This window comes from Pteronotus mesoamericanus, unplaced genomic scaffold, assembly GCF_021234165.1.
Source record: "Pteronotus mesoamericanus isolate MK-2021 breed Mesoamerican mustached bat unplaced genomic scaffold, CSHL_Meso_final contig_130, whole genome shotgun sequence".
Classification (NCBI taxonomy): Eukaryota; Metazoa; Chordata; class Mammalia; order Chiroptera; family Mormoopidae; genus Pteronotus; species Pteronotus mesoamericanus.
In genome coordinates, this window is record NW_026555060.1 from 22,531,652 (window position 1) to 22,556,607 (window position 24,956).

The window sequence follows — 24,956 nt, forward strand, 5'->3', positions numbered from 1 at the left end:
TCTAAAGCATGAGTCAAAACACTCTGGCCCTGTTATCTTTTGATCTAATTGGCCCTCAAATTCCTGTGCCAATGCTCATCACCACTAGGAGAGCTGTGGAATGCTCTCATGATTCCTAACACGAAAAATGCTCCATCCTGTACCCATTTACCCCAGAAAGTAACCAAAAAAAGGGTCAGGAAAAAGACTGAGTCAAGGAGAAAATGTTACAAAGGAGACACTGACTGCTACACAGAAGCAGCATTGATTTAAAACTGAATTCCCCCCTGAAGGACTACTCCCTTTCTTCCTGTCCTATTATTTTACTCTCTTTCTCTGACCTCCCACTCAACCCCAGCTCTCTCCTTCCATGTTCCTCCCCAGTCCAGGGAAGAAGCAACACCACCCAGAGGGAAAATCCGGCAAAAGAGAAACCTGAAAGGACCCAAAATGGCACTCATCCAGTGAATTCTGTGCCCACTAAGCCCAGGATGCTGCCAACTCCTCCTCTCCCAAGAACTCAGACAATGGGACAAAACCTCCTACAGGTGGTGGAGCTGACTAGGCTGGGGGCCAAGGCTGGTGTCGGTTTGCAGCTCTGTATTCCACACATACCCCCAACTCTACCCCAAAGGCAGGGAGATCCTAAGAAAGGCACAGGACCCATCTTGAAACGGCTCTTCACCTGAGGGGTAGTGAATGGGAGTGGTTTGTGGGGGCAGTGCCAGGGAAGCTGGGCAGACACAACTGGAAGAAGAGGGGGCAGAGCGTTAGTGCTGATATAAGCTGATGTGAACTGAGGAGATGTCACTCTCCCACCCACAGAGTCTGTACCGTGTGCATCTGGGGCGGGGCTGCATGGAAGCTCCCTGGAGGACTGTTTACCAAGGCCTGAGGCTCCAGGCCCACCTGAGGGAAACAGAGTTGTTGCTTTCCTCCCCGCCCAACAAAAATGGAGTAGGCTGTTGGAAATGCCTGGAGGGTTTTCACAGCAATTACCCTAAACAGGTAGTTGGTGTCTACTAGTTGAGAAGGATTGCCTCCCCCCCCCCCACCCAAAAGAAAACAATATGCCACTGTTTCAACACCAAAAAGGGCTTCGCTGCTTGCTCCTAGAAGAGGTTCTTGAGGTTTAAAGCATGGTCAGAATTCCTCAAAAGGGCCCTACCTGGCTCCATTCAATGGCTTGAGTGGCTCTCTCTGTGGCTGGGCCAGGGCCCCTTGGCCGAGGTGTGAGGAATGTGCCCTCTTGAAGAGTTCCTCTCATTCCTCTCATAGCCCCCGAAGCAGACCTGCATCTGTGCACAGCTCAGGGCAAAGGACACAGTGCCGTCCCCACCCATCCAATCCTCAATCCCCACACAATGAGACGCAGACAAGGGCTCTCATCTGCCCTCACCTTGGTGAAAGTCTGGTCACAACAGACTCCCTCCCAGTCCCAGAGTAAGGGACAAGGACTTACCTTACTCTGCTTCCTGTCCAGATAGAACTGGTGCTGGCTAATGGCCATCGCCCAAATGGACTTGATCAATGCTGGGCACGCGTACCACGTGTGCACCGCAATGCCACTGTGTCCAAACGTCCTCCTCGTCACGGAAGCCCTGGGAAAGCACGAATCAGAAGGGTCACCCATGTTTATGATGAAGACCTCTACTGATCAGTCAACAGCTTCTACTGAAAACCTACTGGGTCCTAAATGCCCTGATGTAAAGGTGACAGATGCGCATGTGTGTGCTTTGGGAAACTGGTGGCAAGGGCCAGCTTTTTATTTATTTTTTTAATAGAAATTGTATCTAAGGTGTACAGCAAGACGATTTGAGATATATATATACGTATATATATATATCTTTATATATATATATACGTATATATATGTGTGTGTGTGTGTATATATATACACACACAGTGAAATGAGTCTTACAGCCAAGCTAATAACATCATTTTCTCACAAACTACTTTCTATGTGATGAGAACACCTGAAATCCTACCCTTAGCAAATTTCCAAGATACCATACAGTATTAGTAACTACAGTCACTGCACTGTCCATTAGATCTGTAGACGTAGTCATCCTACATAACTGCAACATAGTACTACCCTTAGACCAACATCCCCTCATCCCCCCTGCGTCCCCACGCCTGTCAGCCACCGGTCTACTTTCTGCTTCTATGGACTTCACTTTTTTAGATTCTACTTATAAGGGAGATCATGCAGTTTTTCTTCTGTGTCTGGCTTTTTCCACTTAGCATGTCTTCCAGGTTCACCCATGTTTTCACAAACAGCAGGACCTCCTCCCTTTTTAAGGCTGAATAATATCCCATTGTGTAAAAAATTCGACAATTTCTTTATCATTCATCTGTCAACAGACCCAAGTTGTTTCCGTATCTTGGCTACTGTGAATGATGCTGGTCCTTGATGCACTGGCTCCTTAGTGTTCAGAATAGGGCCGAGCCTCTGCCTTGTCTGTGATAAGACGGGACGTTCTAGGTCCCTGGATGGCCCTTTCTGGCCTTCAGCTCCTGGCATTGGACCAAGACAAACTTCAGAAGTGGGAAAGCCTTTGGGAATGTCCTTTATTAAGCAGGTAATGCTGCCTATGGTGAAGGATGAGCAAATTCTGGTCTGATCTCATCTTGTACAGCCCGTGGGAAGTTCTGAGGGAACTGGGACTTCTTCTATTACTCTCACTCCATGTCCCTTGAAAGAGCTGGTCATCAATTTCAAATCCATGCAGAGGGCAGGCAGGGAATAAAGAATCGGGAGAGGGCGGGCAGGTAGAAATGAGCTCAGCCACCCCTCCCAATACCCAGCTCCACACATACATGTATGGCGAAGACATGGAGTAGATCTATGTATGGAAATGGGATTTTAAAAATAAAGTGGAAACACACCTCCCAACATAACTCAATGTAGCAATGGCACTGGGGGAAAAAGAGTTATACAACCATGTTCTCTGTGAAGTGTGTTTATTACAAAAGTGTCCGCATGCATGTGTCGGGCGAGGTGATAGGACAGTGGGTGGGGTCTGCAGTATCAGATGTGTGCGTCTGAAGAAAATGTGTGTTTTCAAGATTAAAATATCTAATTTGAAGGAAACGTGGGGGTAGTCAGGACTTAGGAATAACCACATTTTTCTCACGGCACATTTTCCCTTGAAGAAAATTTAAAGTCGCTCCTCACTTTAAAGTCACGGATAAACCTTGTCAACTTCCCTAGGGAGCTAAAGGTTTAACAGTAGGTCTTCTTCAGACCCAATTCTAAGGAGAAATTCAAATCTGGTGGTTAGCTGGTGATACTGACTTCAGGCAGGGTGTTTCTCCCTTTGGTTAAAACAAAAGAGAAAATACCAGCGCGTGAAAGACAGTTGATGACCATGGAAAAGGAGCCAGTGAGAGTGAGGAGGAAACCTCCAGTTGTCTGTAAAGTTTAAAAGAAACTGATCTGAATGCTTATTTTGGCTTCCATAGCAATGGCTGCTCCTGGGAGTAAATACAATTTTTTTTCTCCCAGGAAAACTGAATTAGAAAGAAAAGTAACTTGATATGTGTTTTAGTGGAAGTGGTGAGAGCTGTCCCAGGCTCGGGGCTTACACTTTCCAGGTAAGGAGAGAGAGGGTGAGTTAAGACGCCTTCAGGTCTGGGAGGTTCCACTAGCCACAGAGCATCTCGATCAGACACAGAAGGCTCTTCTCCTGCCCCTTATTCACGTATCTCTTCCCTGCATCTTCCCTTCAGGCTCTTCCCACCCCACCCACACTTCCATTTTAGCTACACCTTAGAAACTGTTTTCCAGGCCTAGAGAACCATACAAGCACAGTGGGTGTTAAGCTGGGCACATGCACCAGAGAATAAACCCACAGCATCTTCTGTGATCCCCTGTGCTCATCAATTCAGGAAGCACCTTGTGCCCCCAAATAAACGCCTTGTCCCTCACATGCCCCAAGGATGACCTCTTCATATCTTCACAAGATTCCCTCCTGGATTTGCATCTTGTTACTTTGGTTCTGACTCCCTTCCTGGTTTGGGGGAAGAGGCCGATCCCTGAACCATCCCAATATCCAGTCAGATTTGCCCTCCCTGCTCAGAACAAGCAGGGCCACAGCAATGGGACGGCCGCTGCATTTAAGGAGCACCCTGAGGGTGTGCAGAGCCCCTGCTGAAGGCAGAGACTGGGCTTCCAGCTTCGGCTCTGCCACTAACCTGAAGCAATTCGCTTTGCCTGCCTCCCTGGATTTGGAAAAGGTATCTTTAAAGCTGCCGTGGACCTGAGTTTCCAGCTCTGGCATTAATGATGACACTTCCCTGGCCTCTCCCGGCCTCCCCTGGGCCTTCCTGCTTCCCTGGGGGCTGAGAGAAGCTGTTTTCCTCTCGGGAACCCTGCTCTCTGCTCAGGCTGCCTCGGGCTCCTCACTTTCTCTTCTCTCTCCTGACACATCTTTATCCTCCTGAGGGCCCACCATGAGCTTTAAATCTTGGTCACCTTTGGAGGTTCTGCTCAGATCTCTCCTTCTCAGGAAGCCTCTCCCTGCCAGCTTGGCTTCTGGTAGCCTTGAGTATTTATGCTTTTACCATTTGGTACTTGGTATTGCTGCCTTGTGTACAGTGTAGCAGTAAGGGGTGTGAGCTCTGAAGTCAGACTCCTGGGTTTGAATCCTGCCTCTACCATAGCTAGCTAATTGCAATGTAGAGCACATTACTTCGTTTCTCTGTGCCTCAGTTCCCCAGATGTAGAACAGGAACACTGGGGTACCTATTTCCTGGGGTTACAGGGAGGACCCAATGAAATTAATGCAAGCAAGTATTGAGAAAAGGGTTTACACATGGTAAACACTTAGTAAATATCACGTTCCTTCTTCTGCCTTTCTCTCCAAATATGCTAGAAGTTCTTTGAAGGCAGTGGGCCCAGTTCTTGGTACCCAAACACAGAAGCCATCCAACAAATATAGGATTGATCACTTTCGTTTAATAGGCAAAATGCCCTTGTAATAGTATTATGTGAGGTTTGGAGCTTTTCCTATATTCCTTGAGCCTTGGGGAAGGGAATTTTGTATTGTATCAGAGACATGGCTATAGACCCAGAGAGAAAATGAACACACACACACACACACACACACGCGCGCGCGCACGCAAGGATTTGTCCAAGATGCCCGACTTTGCAGAGCACAGGCATGAAGCGTGTCTAGCCCTCAAGCTCGGCCCCTTAGATGATCCTATCTTTAGTTTTATTCTGCCAAGTTTCCCCTTTCTGCATCTGACCCACTGTGGTAACATTCATTTCACTCTTCTGTAAGTTTTCCCTCCTTCCACATTACGACAATTGGCCTGGCCCAGTTCACCTGGACAAATAGCAGTGCATTCCATCCTGGCGGGACTATTATTTTCAGTGTTTCTCACTCTCTCCCCACCTCGGCCTGCACAGTGGATTCCTGCTCTGCAGAGGCAGGGTCTCCGGACTCTAAGACCCTTCTCAGGACCCTGAGAAATGCTGGACAGGTTGTTCTTCTGCTCAATGCTACAGTCGTCCCCTGACTGCGGGGACCAGGCTCTCTAAGTGCTCTCCGCCTGCCCCTTCTGTAGTGACTGTGGGGCGTGGGGTGTGCTCTTCCTCTAACCAAGGGGCTGTTTCGTGCAGATTATACAACGGGGCAAGCAGCACAGCAGCCCTCCCAGTTATCACCGGCTGCAGGGACCCAGACTGATGTGCGAGCCTCGGGCTCCTGACCGGTGACGTCTGTCTCGTGGCCCCAGCTCTCCAGGAGACACAGCACAGCAGCTTGTTCTGAGCGCTCATGAGAGGCCATGTGTGAGGGGAGCTAGTGCCAACTCCTCGTTCCCAGGCCAGGGCTGCAGTAGCGATGGCATCTAATATCCACAAGTGCTTCTTTATGGAGTCTGACCTTTCCCCTATTTTCCCGGGACTGCCTTCTCCTTGCTGTAAATCTGTTTTTTGGACTTACCCAAAGCAATCTACTCTCAGGTGTTAGACTTGATTTTAGGGAACTCTGCTACTGGGCTGCCTAAGCTCCAGAAAGGCTAGCAGACAAAGAGAGGAAAAGCAGCGGGTACGTACTGTCCCAGAACCTTCTACGCAGGGCCTGCTGCAGTGCAAATCGGCACCCTATTGTTTGGCATCTGACGTAGCACTGATTTGTACGCCAGTGCTGCCTGAGAGACGATGTGATGTGGAAAGAAAAGGAACTGTGTTTCTTTCACATCCATCCACAAGGCTAACACTCTAACATTACCACTCACGGGATCAAACAATTCAGCACACTTGGTGCAGCGTGTCCTATCGGACACACTCTCAGAGGCTCTGACAAACCATCCTTCAGACTCTCCTTGGGCAAAAACTTCCTAAAAGGACACAGCCTGCTGTTGCCCCGTTTAGTCTGGGGTTGGTTACGGAGAGCTACAAATCTTCCCTAAAGTGCCCCGGCACGTAAAAACAATTCCACTCACATGCGCAACTAACACGTGTAGGTAGATAAGATGATCGTGGAATGGCTAACCACACACACACACACACACACACACACACACACACACACACACACTCTTTCTTGAATCCACCGCATTTATCAACACACACAGTACAAAACAAAGCTTCCCTGTCTGATTTCAACTCTGTTCTCCATGACCACCCACTCTCTCCCCATCAAAATGAACAGCAACAATGACAGCACAAAAACAGGAATATAAATAATATGCCGGGTGGGCCATGCCCTCCCAGAAGTACAGGACTTTCCTGGCTTACCTGCGTGGGTCATGAACTTCCACAGAAAACTTCTTTTCTCTGAAATACAGGTTTTCCAACTGCCTCCACTGGAATATCTGGACAGAAAACAATGCGGTTTAAATTGAGCAATGCTTGGTTCCCGGCCGCCTCAGTCCTCTCTTTGCTGCTGAACTCCTACAGCTGGTAGTTTCCTTATCAAAGCAGAGACTGTACGGTTGTTTTCGCCTCCTCTGCCTCTTGCTTCACACACACATGCGCGCACGCACACACACACACACACACACGCACACACACAGAGGCCGCTCTCCAGTTCAAAACCCAGCAACATGGGTGTGGATTTTCCTGCAGGTTTCTGAACGGGAACAAAACAAGTTCTTTTCAAGTTGTTGCCGGCTGCTTTGCCTTTGTTGAGTTCTCCAAGACAGTTCCCAGCTCTGCAGACTTTTCCCTCCAAGGAGAGGGGAGGGAGAGAGAGCAGAGAGGAGGCCGGCTGGCGGGAGGGGCAGAGGGGCCAGCACAGAGCAGCTCAGGGGGAAGCAGTAGCCATCTGCGCGAGAGGGCTGCCCTAGGCTTCCTCCCTCCAGTGCTGAAATGGGAAGGCGCTCAAATTCCCAGCCTCCCATCGGGACTCCACTTCCTGCCACTAATGTGTAAGAGCTCGGACTCACCCTGGTGATTCGGCAGCTCAGGAAGCCTCCCTGAGAAGGGCGGGGGCTGCCTTGACCTTATTTCGGGCTAGGCAACTCAAGATAACAATACGAGCCTGTCAAGTCCCTGCTGCTTTCTGCAGCACAAAGAAAGCCAAGGGTCCCCGCTGCTGCCGGCAGGGGCCCGAGCAGGGAGGGGTGAGAAGGGAAGTTAAGGCAGTTCTGAAAAGTAGGCAGTAAAAAGAGCTCCCCGTGGGCCCCCCTCGGGCCCCGGTGGGCATTCTTCCTTCCAAGACAGGACCTCTTAACGAAGAAGCCGACTGCAATGACTGGGAGTGATTAAGGCAGCAGCACTGCTCTGGGAGGGCGGGTGCCTTTCGCAGAATGAGAAAGTTACTTACCCCTCTGGGAAATGTCAGAAGAGGTTAAAGTTATGCACACATTATTTATATCTGATTCACACTGCACCCCTTCTATATATTTAGAATTTGAATTCATTTTGCTGGCAGAAGAGTAAAGCTGGAATCCCCTTCTCGTCCTCCCAGGCTCCTTCCAGGAGCATATGCTTTCCAGGGTGTCATCCTAGACCCAGGGTCCTGTCATCTGGGGCCCCTGACCCTCTCTGACCTACTCGTGGTTCCTCCTTAAAGATGCGAGGGCAGTTTCCCAGTGTCCCCTCAACCCCCCCTCCCAGGCTCAGGACTGCTAGCAGGAGGACTCCACCCCTCTGTCAAATGGCTGGAATAAAAACGGTTTCTAGAATGACTGCATTCTTTTCTCCACAGAACCTGTTGGGCAGAATTTTATGATTGTTTTGCCCGCATAATAAGTAAGAGGACCCCTATTCTCCTGCTTTACGGAGCCACCTCCTTGGTCCGCAGCTCAGAGTACACATCACTCTGAAGCCAAGGGAAGCTATAATTTTCTTTTTTTCTTCAGGGGTGATTCCAAGTGGGTGGAGAGACATTTCAAGGAAAGCAAGTGACCCAAAGCCCCGCATGGGCTCCAACGGCTTTGTGGCAGGTCACAGATGAGATGTCGCCTGAGGAGAACCTGTGTAACTCAGACGACAGGACCGAGTCTCAGGTTCCTAGCTGATGCCCTGTGATGCTAACTAAATCCCTCAATGAAAATCCCCACAGTTCCTCTCTGACCCCCCACTGTTAGATATTCATGCATGTTCCACTTGAACTCAGCCACAGCCAGAAAAGCCCCAGAACCATTGGATTCCCTGACTCTGACCTCATAACCTGGCAGGCACGTCAAGTCCTAGGTGGCGAGCACTCAGGTTCTGGAGTCTGACTGCATCTGTCTGAATCGAGGTTTTCCTACATCCAAACTGCCTGCTCTCAGGCAAGTGGCAGCACTTCCTTTAGCCTCAGTTTTCCCATCTGCAAAATGGTACCGACAGCCCCTTCCAGGTACATCTCAGCAGCAACGGACCCCCGGCAGGGCTTTGGCAAAAAGTAAGGCCTTGATGAACTTAGATCTTATTGTGATTCCTAATTGTTCTGACTTCTCACAAATCCTGGGACGTAAAAGTTAGTAACTCAGAACCAAAATTACTCTTCTTAGGTCTCCTAACTCAAGCTCTCAGCTGGAGTTTAAGAAAATACAATTTGATTAGCTGCACACTGGAAACCAACAAGAAGTGTCCAGAATCATTCCCTGCCTTTCTCTCTCTTCCCTTTCTTTTGAGGAAAAGGGTGGATGGAGGAGGGCTGGTCCCTGGGGGGACCTCAGTCCCTGTGCTGCAAGCCACCTTGGCCAGGAACACGGCACAGGCGTGTGACCCGAGGGCCCCATGCTCAGAAGGGCCCCGTCTGTTTTATTGCTCTGCAGTTAACATGCTAAAATTCTCCAAACGTCTGGATCAAGGGCCTGGCATTATCATTTTGCACTGGGCCTGCAAACTAATCCCTGGTCCCTGTCTTTGATCCTGGCTGGTTCTGGTGCCACAGGCACTATCCTGGGCTCAGCAGCATTTAGGGTAAGGTGCTCACCCTGTATCTTTTGTCTCCTCTCCATCAGGAGGAAAGAAAGGAAACGTGGCACAGGCTTGCCTGCAAACACCTCTTGGGGCCTTTTATCTGGAGTCCCCTCCCGCCAGCTGAAGGACCCTGCAGAGCCCTGGAGTCAACACTCAGCCGCGGGCTCCCTGGCAGCTCCTCCCTCCCCCAGTCCCTGCAAACAGAACCAACCTGGGCTTCCCTCGCAGTGCTCCCCATGCAGATGGTATGGAGGGCCTCGCCTCAGCCATTGGCCCCAACCCCCCGCTCGGCTGCGGGCCCTCGATCCACCACCACCGCCACTGCTGCCGCCACCCAGACTCCTGTCCTGGGCCCTGCATCCTGGCTGCCCGGCTCTGGCCTCTCCCTAGGGTGATGTCTGTAGACATTTCCTAATGGGGGCAGAGCCATGGCTCTGTCTCACATCTGCTCTAAGCTGGGGTTCAAAAAACTATTTTTGCAAATGAAATACTGGGAAGAGAGGTGGGAGCGAGGTGACTGAATGCCCCGTTTTTCCAGACAGGGTGCACTGGGACATTAGCAGGGTCCCAGGAATCAGGCACACTGGCCTGACCCTTTCTCCTCAGTCGGGGAATGGGAGAGGTTGGGCAGCAGGGGTACGAAGGCAGCGAGCCGCTGCTGGGCCCCGAGGGGACTGGCCACCAGGTGGTCACTCCTGGCTGCGAGAGCACGGCCTCTTCACAAGGGCTGCCATTTCTGCCCCTGGGCCCCACGGCTCGGACGTCCTGCCTGCTAAACCCTCCCCTGAAGCTGGCTGGGTACAGAAGATGCTTGACCTTGCCTCTCTTTGACAACAGGCCACACTGGGCTCCAGATGTGCTGGTTTGGGGGCAGCTCCTGACAGTCTGCGTCACCTTAGCAGAGCCTTCCTGGCTCGATACAGCTTCAAAACTCTGCCACCAGGTAAAGATGTCCCTGTGCTTTGCGACTCCAAGCAGAGACCCATCAGATATCAGATACGCACACTGTGATCATTATGACTGTGCTAGTTCCCTTAGGATTTGGTATAACTCCTAAGGCAACTCTGCCCAAGGAGCTAATTAGAAGATAAAATACATGGGTCTATCAGTAACCAAGGATTTATTAATTAATACCTATTAAATCAAGGCCTTTCTAATACACTTCACCAGGGCATCGTTAAAAACTCTGTAAACATCCCTTCTTTAATCTTTTAGCATCCTGAGAAGAGTGAGTGGGAAATTTTCTTCTTGGGGAAAATGAGGCTCAGGGAAACTCGGAGAAACTGCCTAAGGCCACACAGCAAGTCAGCGAAGGAACCAGAAATAGGAGTCAAGGGCACCTGGCCCATTACTCTAACCTCTAACTATGTTCCTTTCTACACGGGCCCACCAATTAGTGGGAAGGGCCCTTACTCACGAATGGCTGGTTAACTTTATGAGTAGAATGATTTCTACAAATGAGCAACAGTGTGAGTGTAACTAGGAAGTATAAAACCAAATTCGTTTAGTCCTCTAGAGTGACTTTTCTTCCCTTTAATGCTGTGATACTGCTTTTTTTCTCTTCTTGGAGATCTGGATTCCTCTAGTTGTCTACTCAGAGATGCCTTAGTATTCAGTAATGTTCAATTAAGAACCAACAACAAAAATCGTGATTAAGAATAGCCTTAATAATGTGGGCTTGCCCTGAATAAAGTGTGGAGAAACCATTCAGAAGCGGTTTCACGGAAACAGTGTTTGTCGCTATCCCTGGGACGACGGCTGGCACTAGATGTGCAGTCATCATTTTTGACCCAGACTTGCGATTCCCAAGAGATCACAGATCTTCCACTTCCCCTTTTTTGGACTCAATGTCCTACTGTATAAAATAGGAGACTGAAAACCTTTATCCATGGAGGGCAAACAAGGGTGGCTAATAAATACCACCTTCAGCCCCAAGTGGGACGAGGTGCATGTGAACACTTAATGGGCAGGATCTGGTCAGCGGATCCTCTTTGCTGGTCTTCTGGATTCCCACATCCTGTGTGCAGCTGCCGGTCGGAGCAGGAAAAGGTGAACGTTCCCCCCACCACCAGGGACACACGAAGGGGCCTTGACTGCATGAGACTTCCTCCCCGAAAATGTTTACCGAGTGCCGCGACAGCACGTGGGTGGTGGGAGAGCTGAATGATGCAGAAATAGCCTTGAGAGGAAGCTCACTCTAGTTGCTCTGGTTCTCGACTAGGACTTCAGGGAGTCTTGTCTTCCTCCTGTCCCTGAGGCTAAATCACCAAGTCTCTTAATGACCTCTCTCTGAGTAACTTCCTGCTACTCCTAGCAGGGCCATTATACAGAATGCCAGCAGCCATCTGGTCCAGCCCCCTCCTTTCATACACAAAGAAAGCCCAGCGGAGAGAGGTTAAGGGATCGGCAGAGGTTAAATGAGTAACTGATGTTGGAACACACTTCTTGTGACTTTTGTCCTGGGCTTTTTCTAACACACCAGAAGACCTGACAATGAGTGAGAACAAGGCTGTTTCAAGCTGATGATTAAGTAAATGATCACTTCTTCAAAGGCCCTTGGCAGTCTACATGACGCTGAATGCTTTCCAAATACCAGCAAGGAGTTGTCTTCTAAAAAGAATTAGACTCATGGCCAGGAATAGTCTCCAGGCTCAGAAGAAACATACATACTAATAAACCTCTTTATTTTACTTCTACTCTGTTCACTTTCTAGAAAGGCTGTTACTCACTAATTTCTGGGTATATTTATACCTTCAGTAAATAAAAAATGAGTTGCCACACACCTTGAGGGCTACAGGACAAAAGGAGTGGGTGAAGTTTAATGAAAATGGACGTCTACCACAACAAAACCAAGTTTGTGTGCTCAGAGAATATTATTAGGTGAGCCCTGATGAGGTTCTGCTATTATGGAAGAAGTAATGCTAGGGAACAACAAAAGCACATATATGTTTTTAGTGGGTTAACACTGTATGTCAGAATTTTTCTTACATCTTATGTAAGCATGCAGTGTATTTTACTTTGTGCTTAAAGAAGAAAGAAGCAAGGCCTTAAGAGTTTTAGGCAACCTCTAATTCCCACCCCCTTTCCAACCACTCAAGTAGTAATGTCTACTTTGTATGAGCCTACGCTAGGAGGAAAAGTAAGGACATAATGCCTAATGCACATGTGTATTGTAAGAAGCTTGCAATCTAAGTCTATTTCAGAAGATGCAACATCCACAAAGCAGGCAGTGTTCAGGATATAGTAATAACTTCCTGATGGAGTTTCAAATCATCTAGAGTTAATTGAAGGAGACACAAAGAAATGGAAAGATATTGTGTGCTCATGCACTGGAAGAATTAACATTGTTAAAATGCCAATGTTTCCTAAAGCAACCTATAGATTCAATGCAATCCCTATGAAAATCCCAAGAGCATTTTTCACAGAAATACAACAAAAAAGTACTAAAACCTTTATGGAAGCACAAAATACCCCAAATAGCCAAGACTCCTGGCGGGGGTGGGAGTGCCGGAGGTCTCATACTCAACTTCAAACTGTACTACAAAGATATGTAATCAAAAAAGTACGGTATTGATTGGCAGAAAAACAGACACACCGACCAATGGAACAGAATTGAGAGCCCAGAAATAAACCCACACATATAGGACAAGTAAGTTATGACAAAGGAGCCAAGAACATACAACGGAGAAAGGAAAGTGTCTTCAATAAGGGCTGTTGGGAAAATTGGACAGCCTCGTGTGAAGAAATGAAACTGGACCACAACTTTGCACAATACACAAAAATCAACTCAAAATGGATTAAAGACTTAAATGCAGGACCTTAAACTATAAAATAGAAGAAAACATAGGTGCTAAGCTCCTGGACACAGGTCTTAAGTGGTGTTTTTGTGAATTTTTCAATGATGACACAAAAGTAAAAATAAATAAATGGGACTACATCTAACTAAAAATCACCTATACAGCAGAGAAAACCATCAACAAAACAGAAAGGCAACCCACCAAATGGGAGGAGATATTTGCAAATCATATATCCAATGAGGAAACAACATCCAAATTGCATCAAGAACTCATACAACTCAACAATAACAACCAATCTGATTTAAAAATATGTGGAGGATTTGAATTGTCATTTTACCAAAGAAGGCATACCTATAGCCAATAGGTACCTGAAGAGATGTTCAACATTACTAACTATTAGGAAAATGCAAATCAAAACCATAATGAGATATCACCTCATGCCTGACAGGATGGCTATTATAAAGACAAGAAATAAGTGTTGGAGAAAGAGGAAACCTCATGCACTGTTGGTGGGATTGTAAATCAGTGTTGCTAATATGGAGAACAGTACAGAGGTTCCCCCCAAAATTAAATTAGAACAATCACATGATCCAGCTATTACACTTCTGGCTATTTATTCAAAGAATACAAAAACACTAATTCAAAAAGATATATGCATCCCTATGTTCATTGCAGCATTATTTACAATAGTCACGATATGGAAACACCTAAGTGTCCAATTATGGATGAATAGGTAAAGAAGATAAGATATGTACGCACACACAGGAATACTACTCAGCTATAAAAAAGATTTAAAAAAATGAAACCTTGTCATCTGAGTCAATATGGACGGACCTTGAGGGCATTATGCTAGGTGAAATACGTCAAAGACAAATATGATTTTACTCATATGTGAAATAAAAAACAAAACAAAACAAAAACTCATAGATGTAGACAAGAGATGGGTGGTTACCAGAGGGAGAGAAGGTGGGAGAAGGGTGAAACGGGTAAAAAGGGTCAAATGTACGGTTATGGATGGAAACTAGACCCTTGCTGGTGAGCATGCTATAGTGTATACAGATGCTAATTTCCAATGCTGTACACCTGAAGTTTATATAATATTATAAACCAATGTAACCTCAATTTGAAAAAGAAAAAAATCACCTATAGTTTCTTTATCAGACGTTTAAAAAATCTATAGAGTTGTCACACCGTCTTATTGAGATAGGCCCCATGCTTTTGTCTCAGACAATCAATATTCATTCATCACTCCTCTCCGTGGTTCGGTTCATCACCGTGAGGGGCGAGAACACTGGCTTGGAAGTCAGGAGGCCTCAGTGATCATCCTGACTTTGTAAGCCCCTCTGCCTCTCAGCTTCCCTCTCTGTGAAGGCTGTGTGTGGGCATTCCTACATCCTGCAGACGGGCTGAAGGTCAACACTGTAAATCCCTGCATGTCACACTGCTTCTCTTTGGAATTTAAAAACTCAAGCAGCTTGTCTTAAAACAATTCGTTATTGGGAGACAATACAGACTAGTACTGATAAAAAGCATGGTTTTCAAAGCTACAGTGTCTACCACTTACTGACTATGTATCATTAGCAATGTAATTTGTGTTTCAGTCTTCTTATCTTTGAAATATTACTGCTAGTGACAATTTTTATTTTCATAGAGCTGCTGTATGAATGAATTAATATATACAAAGTGCTCACAATGGTAGCCAGTATATTATTTTATTATTGAGTTAGCAGTCAATAAATACTAGCTGTTATTATGTTCTTTCCCCTCCATCATTTACATGCAAGTATTATTCTTAATGTAAAAAATAAAGTTCTGAATACTTTGAACACGTATCAGGCTAAAGTACAGGTTTGCATAATTTTCTTTAAAAGATGGCTAATAAGGTGCCATAGCATTTTAAAAAATGTTTTTGGTTAATTGGATTGCTTATAACACAAGCATAAGCCCAACCCAGCTTAGCAATCACTGCCTTTGAGCTGGTGTTCGCTGAATGTCAGTGGACTTCTTGGTCCTGGTTCTTAGCCAGACACTACCTGAGTCCGTTTTGACCATTTTCCTGCTATAACTTCTAATCACAAAACCTTCACCCTGAGAAGAAAGTACCCTACAGTAATATGGCTCAGTATTATAGGGAATAGGTTATACTGGGAACCAAATCAGGCCCCCCAACACTGGCTAACTATGTTCGCAGATACTTTGCTTACAAAATGCATATCGAATATGCTCTTCCTTACCGGCACTGAAAGAGGGCTCCTGGCATCTGTCACCTGCCGAGAAGACCACAACCCCAGCAAAGAAAACAATGGCTAATTTTTCTCTGCAGCCAGATCTAATGGGATCAAGATGTCCCTCTGGCAGTCTGCCTCCTCCTCACTGTCTTAGGACACAAGCTCTAAATTGATTTGGTTAATTCAGTGACAGACACCCAGAGCACCAGGCCTTGACCCTTTCATAGATGGCCTCTTTTTAACCCATCAAAAACCTTTTAGCTTTGGCCTGATGAGTCATTACTACCAGAGGGAAAAGAGCAAGAGAGTTAACAGTGTTTAACAGGCCTGGAGAAACACAAGCCATTTTATTTTTCCCCATTGGACTTAATTTCCTTTTCTTTTTCTCCTGGGAAGGCCTCTCTCTATATATGATTTTATTCTGTGTACTTTGGCTTTTGTTGCAGAAAGACGTATTATAAAGCTTTGGCAAACGTAAAGACTTTAAAGAGAAGCTGAAAGTATTTTTCCTTTCTTAATCTCCGCCTACTCATGTCATTTCTTCTCTCCTCAGAGTGGCCGCTGGGGTGTGGATGAGGTTAGTGTTCCAACAGAGAAGCCGGCCAGGCAGCACATCTGGGTCTCGCTGTGGGCTTTCTAGCAACGGGCACTGTGGCCCAGTTATGTGTGGCTTACCCTCTCTGTGCTCCAGGCTTCCCTTCAAAAAACAGCTGAAAGCTAATCACACCTGCTATGGCTTATGTTAATAGAGGCTACGAAGAAGGAATTAGTTTGAGGCATATCTGACATCTCCGAATTATGACGGGCCATGTCACCTGCAGTGGCAAAGACTTCTCTCCTTTTGGCTGCTGTAAGGGTTTTTGTTTTGACTACTTTGGAGGAGCAGACTTTGGGGAAAGCATATGTTTTTTTTTTTTTCCCCGTTTTTGTTTTGTTTTGTTTTTTGGCGGGAGGGGCAATTTTCAGTTCTCTGATGCCTGGCAGCTCTGTGGCATCATAATAATCCCCTGATTTCCCTGTGGAGGCATTTGACTCCATGCAAGACAGGAGCAGAAAAGAGAAAGGGTTGGCAGACAGCATTATGTGGAAACAAACATATATACTCATGACTAAAACCCACACAATCAAGCTAAGAAAAAAAAAAAAAAAAGGATGAAATGACAAAACTCTACCTAATGGTATCCATGTGAAACAAAGCTGAAAGACATTAGTACGCCTCAAGGCTCATTGGGAATAATTATTTAAGAGCAGCTTGTGTACAGCCAGTGCTTCCAAGGTTGGCCCGTCCTGCCAGGCGGATCGATCTCACAGGCGTGGTTTCTGTGGGTACCACACTGGGAAGAGGCGGGCCGCCTGCTGCCAGAGCCCTCAGGTGCGAGCTCTAGCCACTCCTGGTTGGAGAGCGGCTCAGGGAGCACGGCGGCTGAGTGGGCACCGGGCCAGGGTTGGCAGCTTGCTTTTCAAGTCAGGCTGCTGCAGAGCACACTTGTGGTCTTGCTGGCTGCTCTGCCATGGCGGCTGCAGCCAGCAGAGAAGGGAATCTGGGGCCTGCCCCACTTCGACCCCCAATGTCCTGCTGGAGGGTCCACCCCTGCGGCTGGCTGAAGAGCTGGAGAGGCTGTTTCTGCAGCCTGGGCCCTGGTTGAATGTGGTGACTTCTCTCTCAGGATCCTCTCGCTGCAGTAACTGTGTATCTGCCCCACAATCTTTCCTTCCCAGAAAGAAGAGAGATGAGGGCATTTTCCAGAGGTGAGAATGTTAACTCCAGAATCTCCGTCTTTCCAGGAGGGCTGCTGTTATTTAGAGCTCTGCTTTGCTCCTGTTTCCCTCGAGGGATTCTGAACGGGCGGACCAACTTGGGGAGCTGTGAATCTGGGGGAGGGGGTGGAGGAAAGGAGGATAGGAGAGGAGGAGATGGAGCCTCCCACTCCACAACCTGCCCCCGACCCCCTTTGTTTCACCACAGTCGTCCACAAACCCCACCCTTCCCAGCCCCATTCCAGGCTCGTTCTCCCAGATATTCATACACATACATCCCTCTGCCAGAGCAATTATTATCCCATGTTGCAATTTTCTATTCTACTCAAATGTCTCCTCTACCAGACTAAGCTCCTTGAAGGTATTTTCCTGGCACCTAGCCCAATACCTTGGGCATATTAGGCACTCAATAATTATTTGCTGAGTGAATGAATGAAGAGCTTTATAAGGTAGGTATCACAGCAACTGAAATTCAGAGAGGTTAAGTCACTTTCTCTAAGTCACACAGGTGAGGAATGGTGAAAGCTGATACTTGAACCCTTATCTGGTTGTCTGAATTTCAGGCAACTTCCATGACAGGAGGTATCATCAGTGGTCGAACCTAGACATCTTGTTAAAAATACATTTCTACACTGCAAGGGATATGGCAAGAGGGAAGTGGCCATGAGTGGCAGCTCAAGGCCCCGGCCCAAGGACCACAGCCCTTCCTCCTTCTGAGAGCTCTGCCTGAACGACACTGGACTCCAAAGTGAAAGGGGAACGTCTAAGGTCTCAGGAGACCGGGGGCCCAAGCTGGAATCCTAGTCCCAACCTGGGGTGACTCCTCGCTACCTGCTGCACCTGGAAACTGCCTCAGTACCCCCCCTGTTCGCCTGCAGGAGCTGACACTGCGCCCCAGGGCACTGGGAGTGAGGGCGGGTTCACAGGGATACCTTCAGGCTGTGCGAGGCTGGTGTTACACAGGTCACACTTTCAGGAAGGTCCGTTCAGCTTGGGCTTCCCCTTTGAATCATGTTCATTAAAACAAAACAAAACTCACACAACTTGCTAAGTAGCACACAGCTCAGCAGAAACCAGCTGAGATCTCTCTACGAAGACAAAGCAAAATTTACCGGACTCAAGAAGCAGCGGTTCCCAGTGTAATGTTTCTGCTTCTAAGAAAGAAAAGGCGGTCAAGTAACCAGAATTGTTCAATGGTCTGCCGCACTCCAGCAATTCACTCTCAATGTCTAGTCACTATTGGCTCTTAGGGTCCATTTGGTTTAAGAGACAAAAAGTGAACTTGAGGGCAAGCCCGGAGGGCCTGTAGGGACTCTGCATACTTTTCACTTTCCCATCAATAGTCTAAGCTGTGAGAAGCTCCCATGTCTCCCTCCTGCCTTCCCCTCCCTTACAATGCCCTGCTCTCAAGCCCTTCCTTAGAGGAGCTTTACTCTTTATTCCTATTTCAATGAGGCCACTGCGCACGCACGGACATGTCCGTAAAATTGGTGATGGGTCACAACAAGCTATTGGATATTCTGCCCTGACTGCTTTCATTCATTTGACCACTATTTATTGAATGTGTACCACGTGTCAGGTATTGTGCAAGGCAGTGGGCATACAGTAGTTAAAAAAAAAAAAAAGACAAAATCATCTATGGGTTTTTGTGAGGAGAGAGGTAGGCAAATAAATAAGAAAACTACATAGCAAGGAAGTCAGAGGACAAAAGCAAAGGAGGACACTGTTGACAAGGTGTCTGGGGAAGGCTGCACTGGAGAGAGAGCAGAGTCGCTGTCAGAAGGAAACGGGACACAGCCTGCGGCTGTGTGAGGACGTGCAGGAGAGCAAAGTCCCAGGGCACCTGCGGGCTGTGTTACTGCAGAAAATGCTGAAGTAAACATCAGAGGACAGTGGAATATTACCCAACCATAAAAAAGAATAAAGTTTTGATTAGTGCTACAACATGAAGGAACCTTTATTCTAAGTGAAACAAGCTAGACACCAAAGGTCCCAGATTACATCTTCCTCCATTCAAAATGTCTGGAATAGGCAAGTCCAGCAGGACAGAGAAGTGGATTTGTGGGTGCCTTGGGCTTGTGAAGACATGCAAAGTGACTAGGAGCTTCCCTGTCAGGACTGGTAAATTCTAGCCTGGATTAATCATGAATCATTAGGATGCTCCCCAGTTAAAACTCCATAAAATAAATTATTTACGAGGAGCTGGCAGTCCAGTACAAAACCCCCTGAATCTCCAATGATGCCCCTTCTTCGTAAGAAACCACCCCGAACTTGTCTGACGGTTTTCCTACCAGGCCCTCCTCTCGGATCTCTGGGGTGGCCTCCGCAGGTGGCAGCTGTCTTCCCCCGGCCTGACAGCTCCAGCCATCACAGCTGAGGCACCTCACGGGGCGTCCTCCTCCGCGGTGTGACCCTGCAGTCTTTCATAGTGTCAGCAGGCCACCGACCCATTTTGCATGGCTTTTCCAACCCCACAGCTACAAGCATCAACTCAATGATGTATTTACAGATAGACAGGTGTGTGCATGCACGAGCAGAGGAAATTTACTCAGCTGTGGCTCCTCACGCACATCGCACGCAGGCTGGGGTTTGGTTTCCAAACGTCAGGCCCGGAGAGCATGGCATCCGGACCCTTTGGGCTCTGTACCCTCCTACAAGCTTGGGACAGGAACAGTCATCACAAGGAGGCTGAGTCCACTCCAGGGATGGGGCTGGGGAGCCCGTGGGCCACATTGGATGCCAGCGTGTGCCTTCCAGAATGATTTGAAGGACTAGTGAGGAGACTTGCAAAACCCCACATAGCACCAGAAACACCCGTGGGCGCTGCTGAAAAGAAGGGGGTGGTTGGATGGAAGGCACTCTGGAGTCTCCCCAGTTGCTGGCTCCATAACAGCTTTATCACAAATCATGCTGTCTGTTTGGTAATGGCTCTACAGCAAAACCGGAGCCACAGCATCTGAAAATGGAAGTCCTGGCCGAGACTAGGAGATGATCTATCTCCTTAATGCGGATAGTGAGCAGACCTTCAGGGGGAGAGGGAAAAGAACGAGACCAAGAGCGAGCTAGGCAGGTCCCCGTGCCAGTGTGACAGGCCACAGTGAGCCCTGGTGTGCCTGGGAGAGCTATGGTTGGTCTGGGGCTATGCGCTGATTAACCCATGCCCTTGTTCACTTTCAAAAGTGTCCTCATTTGGATACTAACACCCTACGGTCACAAAAAGACCAATGCTGTATAATGCCACTCACATGAAATTCCTAGAGTAGTCAAACTCATAGAAACTGAAAGCAGAAAGGGTGGTTGCCAGAAGCGAGGAGGAGGGGAAAACAAGGAGTTGTTTACTGGGACAATTTCAATTTTGCAAGATGAAGTTCCGGAGACTGTTTGCACCACAATGCCAATGTACCTAACACTACTAAACTGGACACCTAAAAATGGTTCTGATGGTGAATTTTATGTTATGTGTATTTTATCACAATTAAAAATTTTTTTTAAATTAAAACCTTATGGTTTAAATGACTCTCAAACCCTTTACCCTCAGTTGGGGTATAAAACATTGAGGAAGATAGAAACCGAGGAACGATTTTAGAGGGAGGAAGATGCGCCACGGGCGCGCCCTGCTGGGGGGGAGTGGGGGCAGGGCACATGCCTTCGGCAAACCTGGTAAGAGAAGGTAAATGAGGATCCCTGGAGGACTTGGCCGGCATCTCCTGAGAGTAAGGGGCACCTGCGCCTGCTGCCTGACTCCTGCCTGAGGGATCTAACCTAGAAAGAGTCAGACAGGGTGAGGAGGAGAGCTGAGGCTGAACTGGGAGAGGGGAGACGGTTTAACTTTAAATTAAGCTTGGAGCTCTGGTTCTTATAAAGGGTGGGGCACTCTAATTTCTTAATAAAATTCATTTTGCTACTTAAAGTGACTGTGTGATTTTGTATTTCCTGGGAGTGGTCCAAAAAGTCAAGGGTCTGACTGCATTTTTTTCTTTATCTGAACACATTTAAAAGAACAGTGTGAGACGAAAGCATTTTGCCTTTTGAGTCCCAGGTGGTGAGTGTTCTTGTCAGAGTAGCAAAGTCTTTGGTTTTTCCGCTAGAAAAAAAAACAATTCTGTTCCTAAGTTACTTGGTTCACAGTTCCTTTTGGAGTGGGTGTTCTTGTGCAGAGGCCTGGGATCCAACAACAATGGTTTCACTTTGCTTCTTTAAGTTACACCCAAGGTCCCTGGGGCTCCCTGAGTGGCGGGGCTCTGCTTCCATGAGTGACTGAGAAGCTAGTCGGCCTCGGGGAGGCTGCTGGCCTGTCTGGCTGGGTGTTTATTTGCATGTTATAAATACTAAACGTAGTGTTTGACCCAACAGTCCTCACAATCAAACCAGCTGTTTCTATGGTCTTTCCAGCTGCCGCATGTGCCTGCTCATGTGGGGAGGACAAGTCTGAGTCCAGTCGCTGCTGCGGGAAGTGGATGAGCCCTGGGAGACCTCACATCCCACAAAAGGGATAGGAGCGTCAGTCTGGGGAAGGGAGGAAAAGGACTTTGGTCATCCAATCAGATCTCTCTTGGGCTTTGGCTAAACCTGAGGACAAAGATGGGCCTACCTGAAAATGAGCACTTTCTCTCTCTACCACTTCCTTCTGGAAACATGCTGCTTTTTTTTTTTTATTATTTGTCCTTTTATTCATTAGTCCTTTCTGGCTGTACAATGAGCCTGTCCTTGCTGCAGTCCTCTGACTTATTTCTAGTTTCAAGAGTCTCTCAGCCCCAAGACTCCTGATCACCTATAGCATCGGCCTTGCTGATGAGGAAACTGAGGCGCAGGGAAGTGATGCAGCTTGCGAAGTGGAGCTAGAACAGCCTTCTTGGTTCCTAGGGCAGATATCTTGCCACTACATTTAGTAGGGTGCCTGAGCGGGGGGCAGGTTCGTAGCACCCAAAGGGTTATGCCAGACCCTGCAACCAGTATCCCAGGGACCAGGGGCACTGCCCTCCAAGAGGCATCTCCATGCATGTCACCCCGAGAGAGAGGTGGCCCTGCCTCTTCTTCCACCTCCCCCGTCCTGTACCTCTACCGAGAAATAAGTGTCACGTTATCGCTATTCTCTAAGGGTTATCCACCTGGATGGGGCGATGCTCTTATTTCCTGCCCACAGCACCACCTTCTTCAGAGTGACTGTCTGACCCCAGCACAGGTGCTGTGGGCACAGCTGCAACAAGAATACGACAAGAAAGCAAGCTGGTGTCCTTGGAGGTTTGTCTTCCTCAGCACCAGGCTCCAAAATGGCCTCCAGAGGAACCTGTGGGAACGGAGGGACCCTTGGTTCCCAGATCCCATGACCAAAAAAAAAATTAATCCTCTTAACAAAGAGACGTTGTTTGCTCTTCCTGGCGATCCCACCTCTCACGTTCAGTATAAAAGACTGTACCGATATTTGCAATGTCAAGGACAACAGCACTTTAATCTTGGGAACAGGAAACTCTTTATTCCAGATGAAGAAAGTTAGGCTATTTTTCGTGTCTTAGTCTCCATTTCACAGACATAAAAGGAGAGGCGCAAGGGAGGTTAAGTAAGTTGTTTATCACAACTTTTTTGAATACACTGGAAGTGAGTTAACAGCATCAAAACTCCTCTGCAGCTGAGACTTTGACATTTACTTTGGGCCTTTGAGTGCATATGGAGGCCCCTGCCTTACAAAATACCTTTTGTTTTTGAAGGTGTATCTGCTCTGGCCAAAGGATTTGGTTTTAGCAGAGACTAAAATATCTTCCAACAATAAAACTGCAGGGTTAAACCATACAGAATCTTGTTACTTGTCTGTAGACGAGTGGTCCTTCACGCTTCATAGCCTGAGTCCGAATCACCTTGAGGGCCTGTGGAAACACAGACGGCTGAGTCCCACCCATCCCCCGAGTCTGAGTCGGTGAGTCCTGAGAGTGGACTCGGAGCTTTTAATTCTAACATGTTGCCAGGTGATGTAGATGCTGCTGGTCCGGGGGCTTCGAGAACCACTGCTGTAAAAACTGTGCTGTACGGACCGGCTTCTCAATTCAGGACTGAGGATTTATTCTCTCTCCAGGAACTGCCACCTTTCCCAAGATCACAACCTTTTCCCTAAGGGTCACCTGTATCTAATGACCGCTTGATGCTAAGGCTAAGGCTTGGTCCCCAGTCTCGGGACAATGGCTCTGAGGGTTGTTCCAGATTCAGAGCTTCATCCATGATTTCAATATAGCTCAGCTGCCCACTCCACCTGGTCCTGCTTCCTTTCCTTTCCTCACCAGCTTAATTCCAGAGCACTTCCCAACACATTTCCGGCTTGTGAATCCATCTCAGGCTCTGCCTCCCAGGGAGCCCAGGGAGCTACACTCTCAGAACTTCCGAGAATCCCCTCTTCAAGATGCCACTCCTGACCATCCACCACCCCGCCCACTCTTTCTTACTCTGATTTGTTGTCTTCGTAGAATTTAGGGCTCTAATACCATACATTACAGATTTACTTAACGTTATCATTTAACCATCTTCCCTGCCAGACTGTAAGCTCTGGGAGGACAGGACCTGTCTCTTTTCTTTACTGTCACATCTGCAAGACCTAGAGCAGGACCTGGCCCACAACAGGCACCTGGTAATTCTCATATGGGGACCACTGACTGGAGAGGAGTTCGTATTCAACGCCCTCTACTGAAGTTCTAAAGCTCCAGCTCCATGCTTTCAGGTGACCGCAGTTCTTGTGTGCGCGAAGAGACTGGCATTCGTAGTGCAGAGATAGCGAATTCAGCCATGCCTAATACTGGTGCTTTAAGAAGAGCATGTCTACTATTAATGTTTTGAGAAGGGCGTGCCAATTTTCTTAGAATACAATTGCTTTTTGTCTTTCTTTCTTACATGGTTAGTTTAGACAGCAGACTCTCTCTGTCCCCCTGCCCCCACCCCACTATTCCTCTGGCAGGCCTGCTCTCAGTTGCGAGGCAGGCCCTCCCTGGTGACCCACGGCCAGAGCCTGTCACCCACAGGCAGTGAACCCTTCCAGGTCTCTCAGCAGAATGAGATCTGAAGGACTGATAGGGGGCAGCCAGAGGAGGCCCTTTGATCCAACCCTGTGAAAAAGCAAAGGCTGAAAAATGCTAAAAATGCTGAAAGTATTAAGTGGAGTTTTTCTGCTCTAGGGTGCAGAGGGTGTGCTTTCCAAGAGGAATACAGATAATGCAATGAGGAAGGCACCCACCCAAGGCCAGCCAAGGTGGAGGACTCAGCAACCCCCAAATAAGCCAAGTGCATCCAAACAGAAGCTGAAAACTAAGTCAGCAGTGCGCCTAATGGAGTGCTTAGCATGCTGAATAATTTAGCAAACTCCATGGGGAGTTACTTGACAGTTAATGGAATATTTCCTGTAAATATTATTTTCTTTTCCTGTCTCATCATCTCAGACAGTTCAAAAATCTTTACTAATCTGGGGGGTGACGGTAATGCATCAATTCCCTGGGCTCATACCCGTTTCTGAAATACTCTCAGGAACCAGAGGAAGCCACACTGGCTGCTTGGGGACGGGGGCAGACGATTTAGTCTCCTCCTTTCTCCTAATGTCTCAGAGGGGACCCCACAGGGCTCCTAACTGTGCCTCTAAGTGTACATAAAAGCACCCCTAATTGCACATCCAATAAATAAGTAAATGCTGTCTGCCGAGTATGAAACAAGGACCAGCATTGCCATTCTTCCCCAGTACAGAGAGCTCATTAAATATGCACTTGGTGAGTGGGATGAAGCCATAACTGATGATTTGCAGAAACTGAATATTCCTTCTAGGGAGGTTTTTTGGAGTCACATGTTTCACACTAT

The 24,956-nt window shown here is 47.6% G+C and overlaps 1 protein-coding gene across 1 annotated transcript in view; it reads right to left on the bottom strand.

The window, feature by feature from the left end:
• FRMD4A (FERM domain containing 4A) overlaps nt 1-24,956 on the bottom strand; it is a 208,710-nt gene that overhangs the window by 56,447 nt on the left and 127,307 nt on the right. Inside the window, exons 12-13 of the mRNA XM_054593170.1 lie at nt 6,731-6,807; nt 1,442-1,580 (exon numbers count right to left, since the gene is read on the bottom strand). Coding sequence (XP_054449145.1) covers nt 1,442-1,580; nt 6,731-6,807 — 216 coding nt within the window. The remainder of the gene's footprint in view (nt 1-1,441; nt 1,581-6,730; nt 6,808-24,956) is intronic.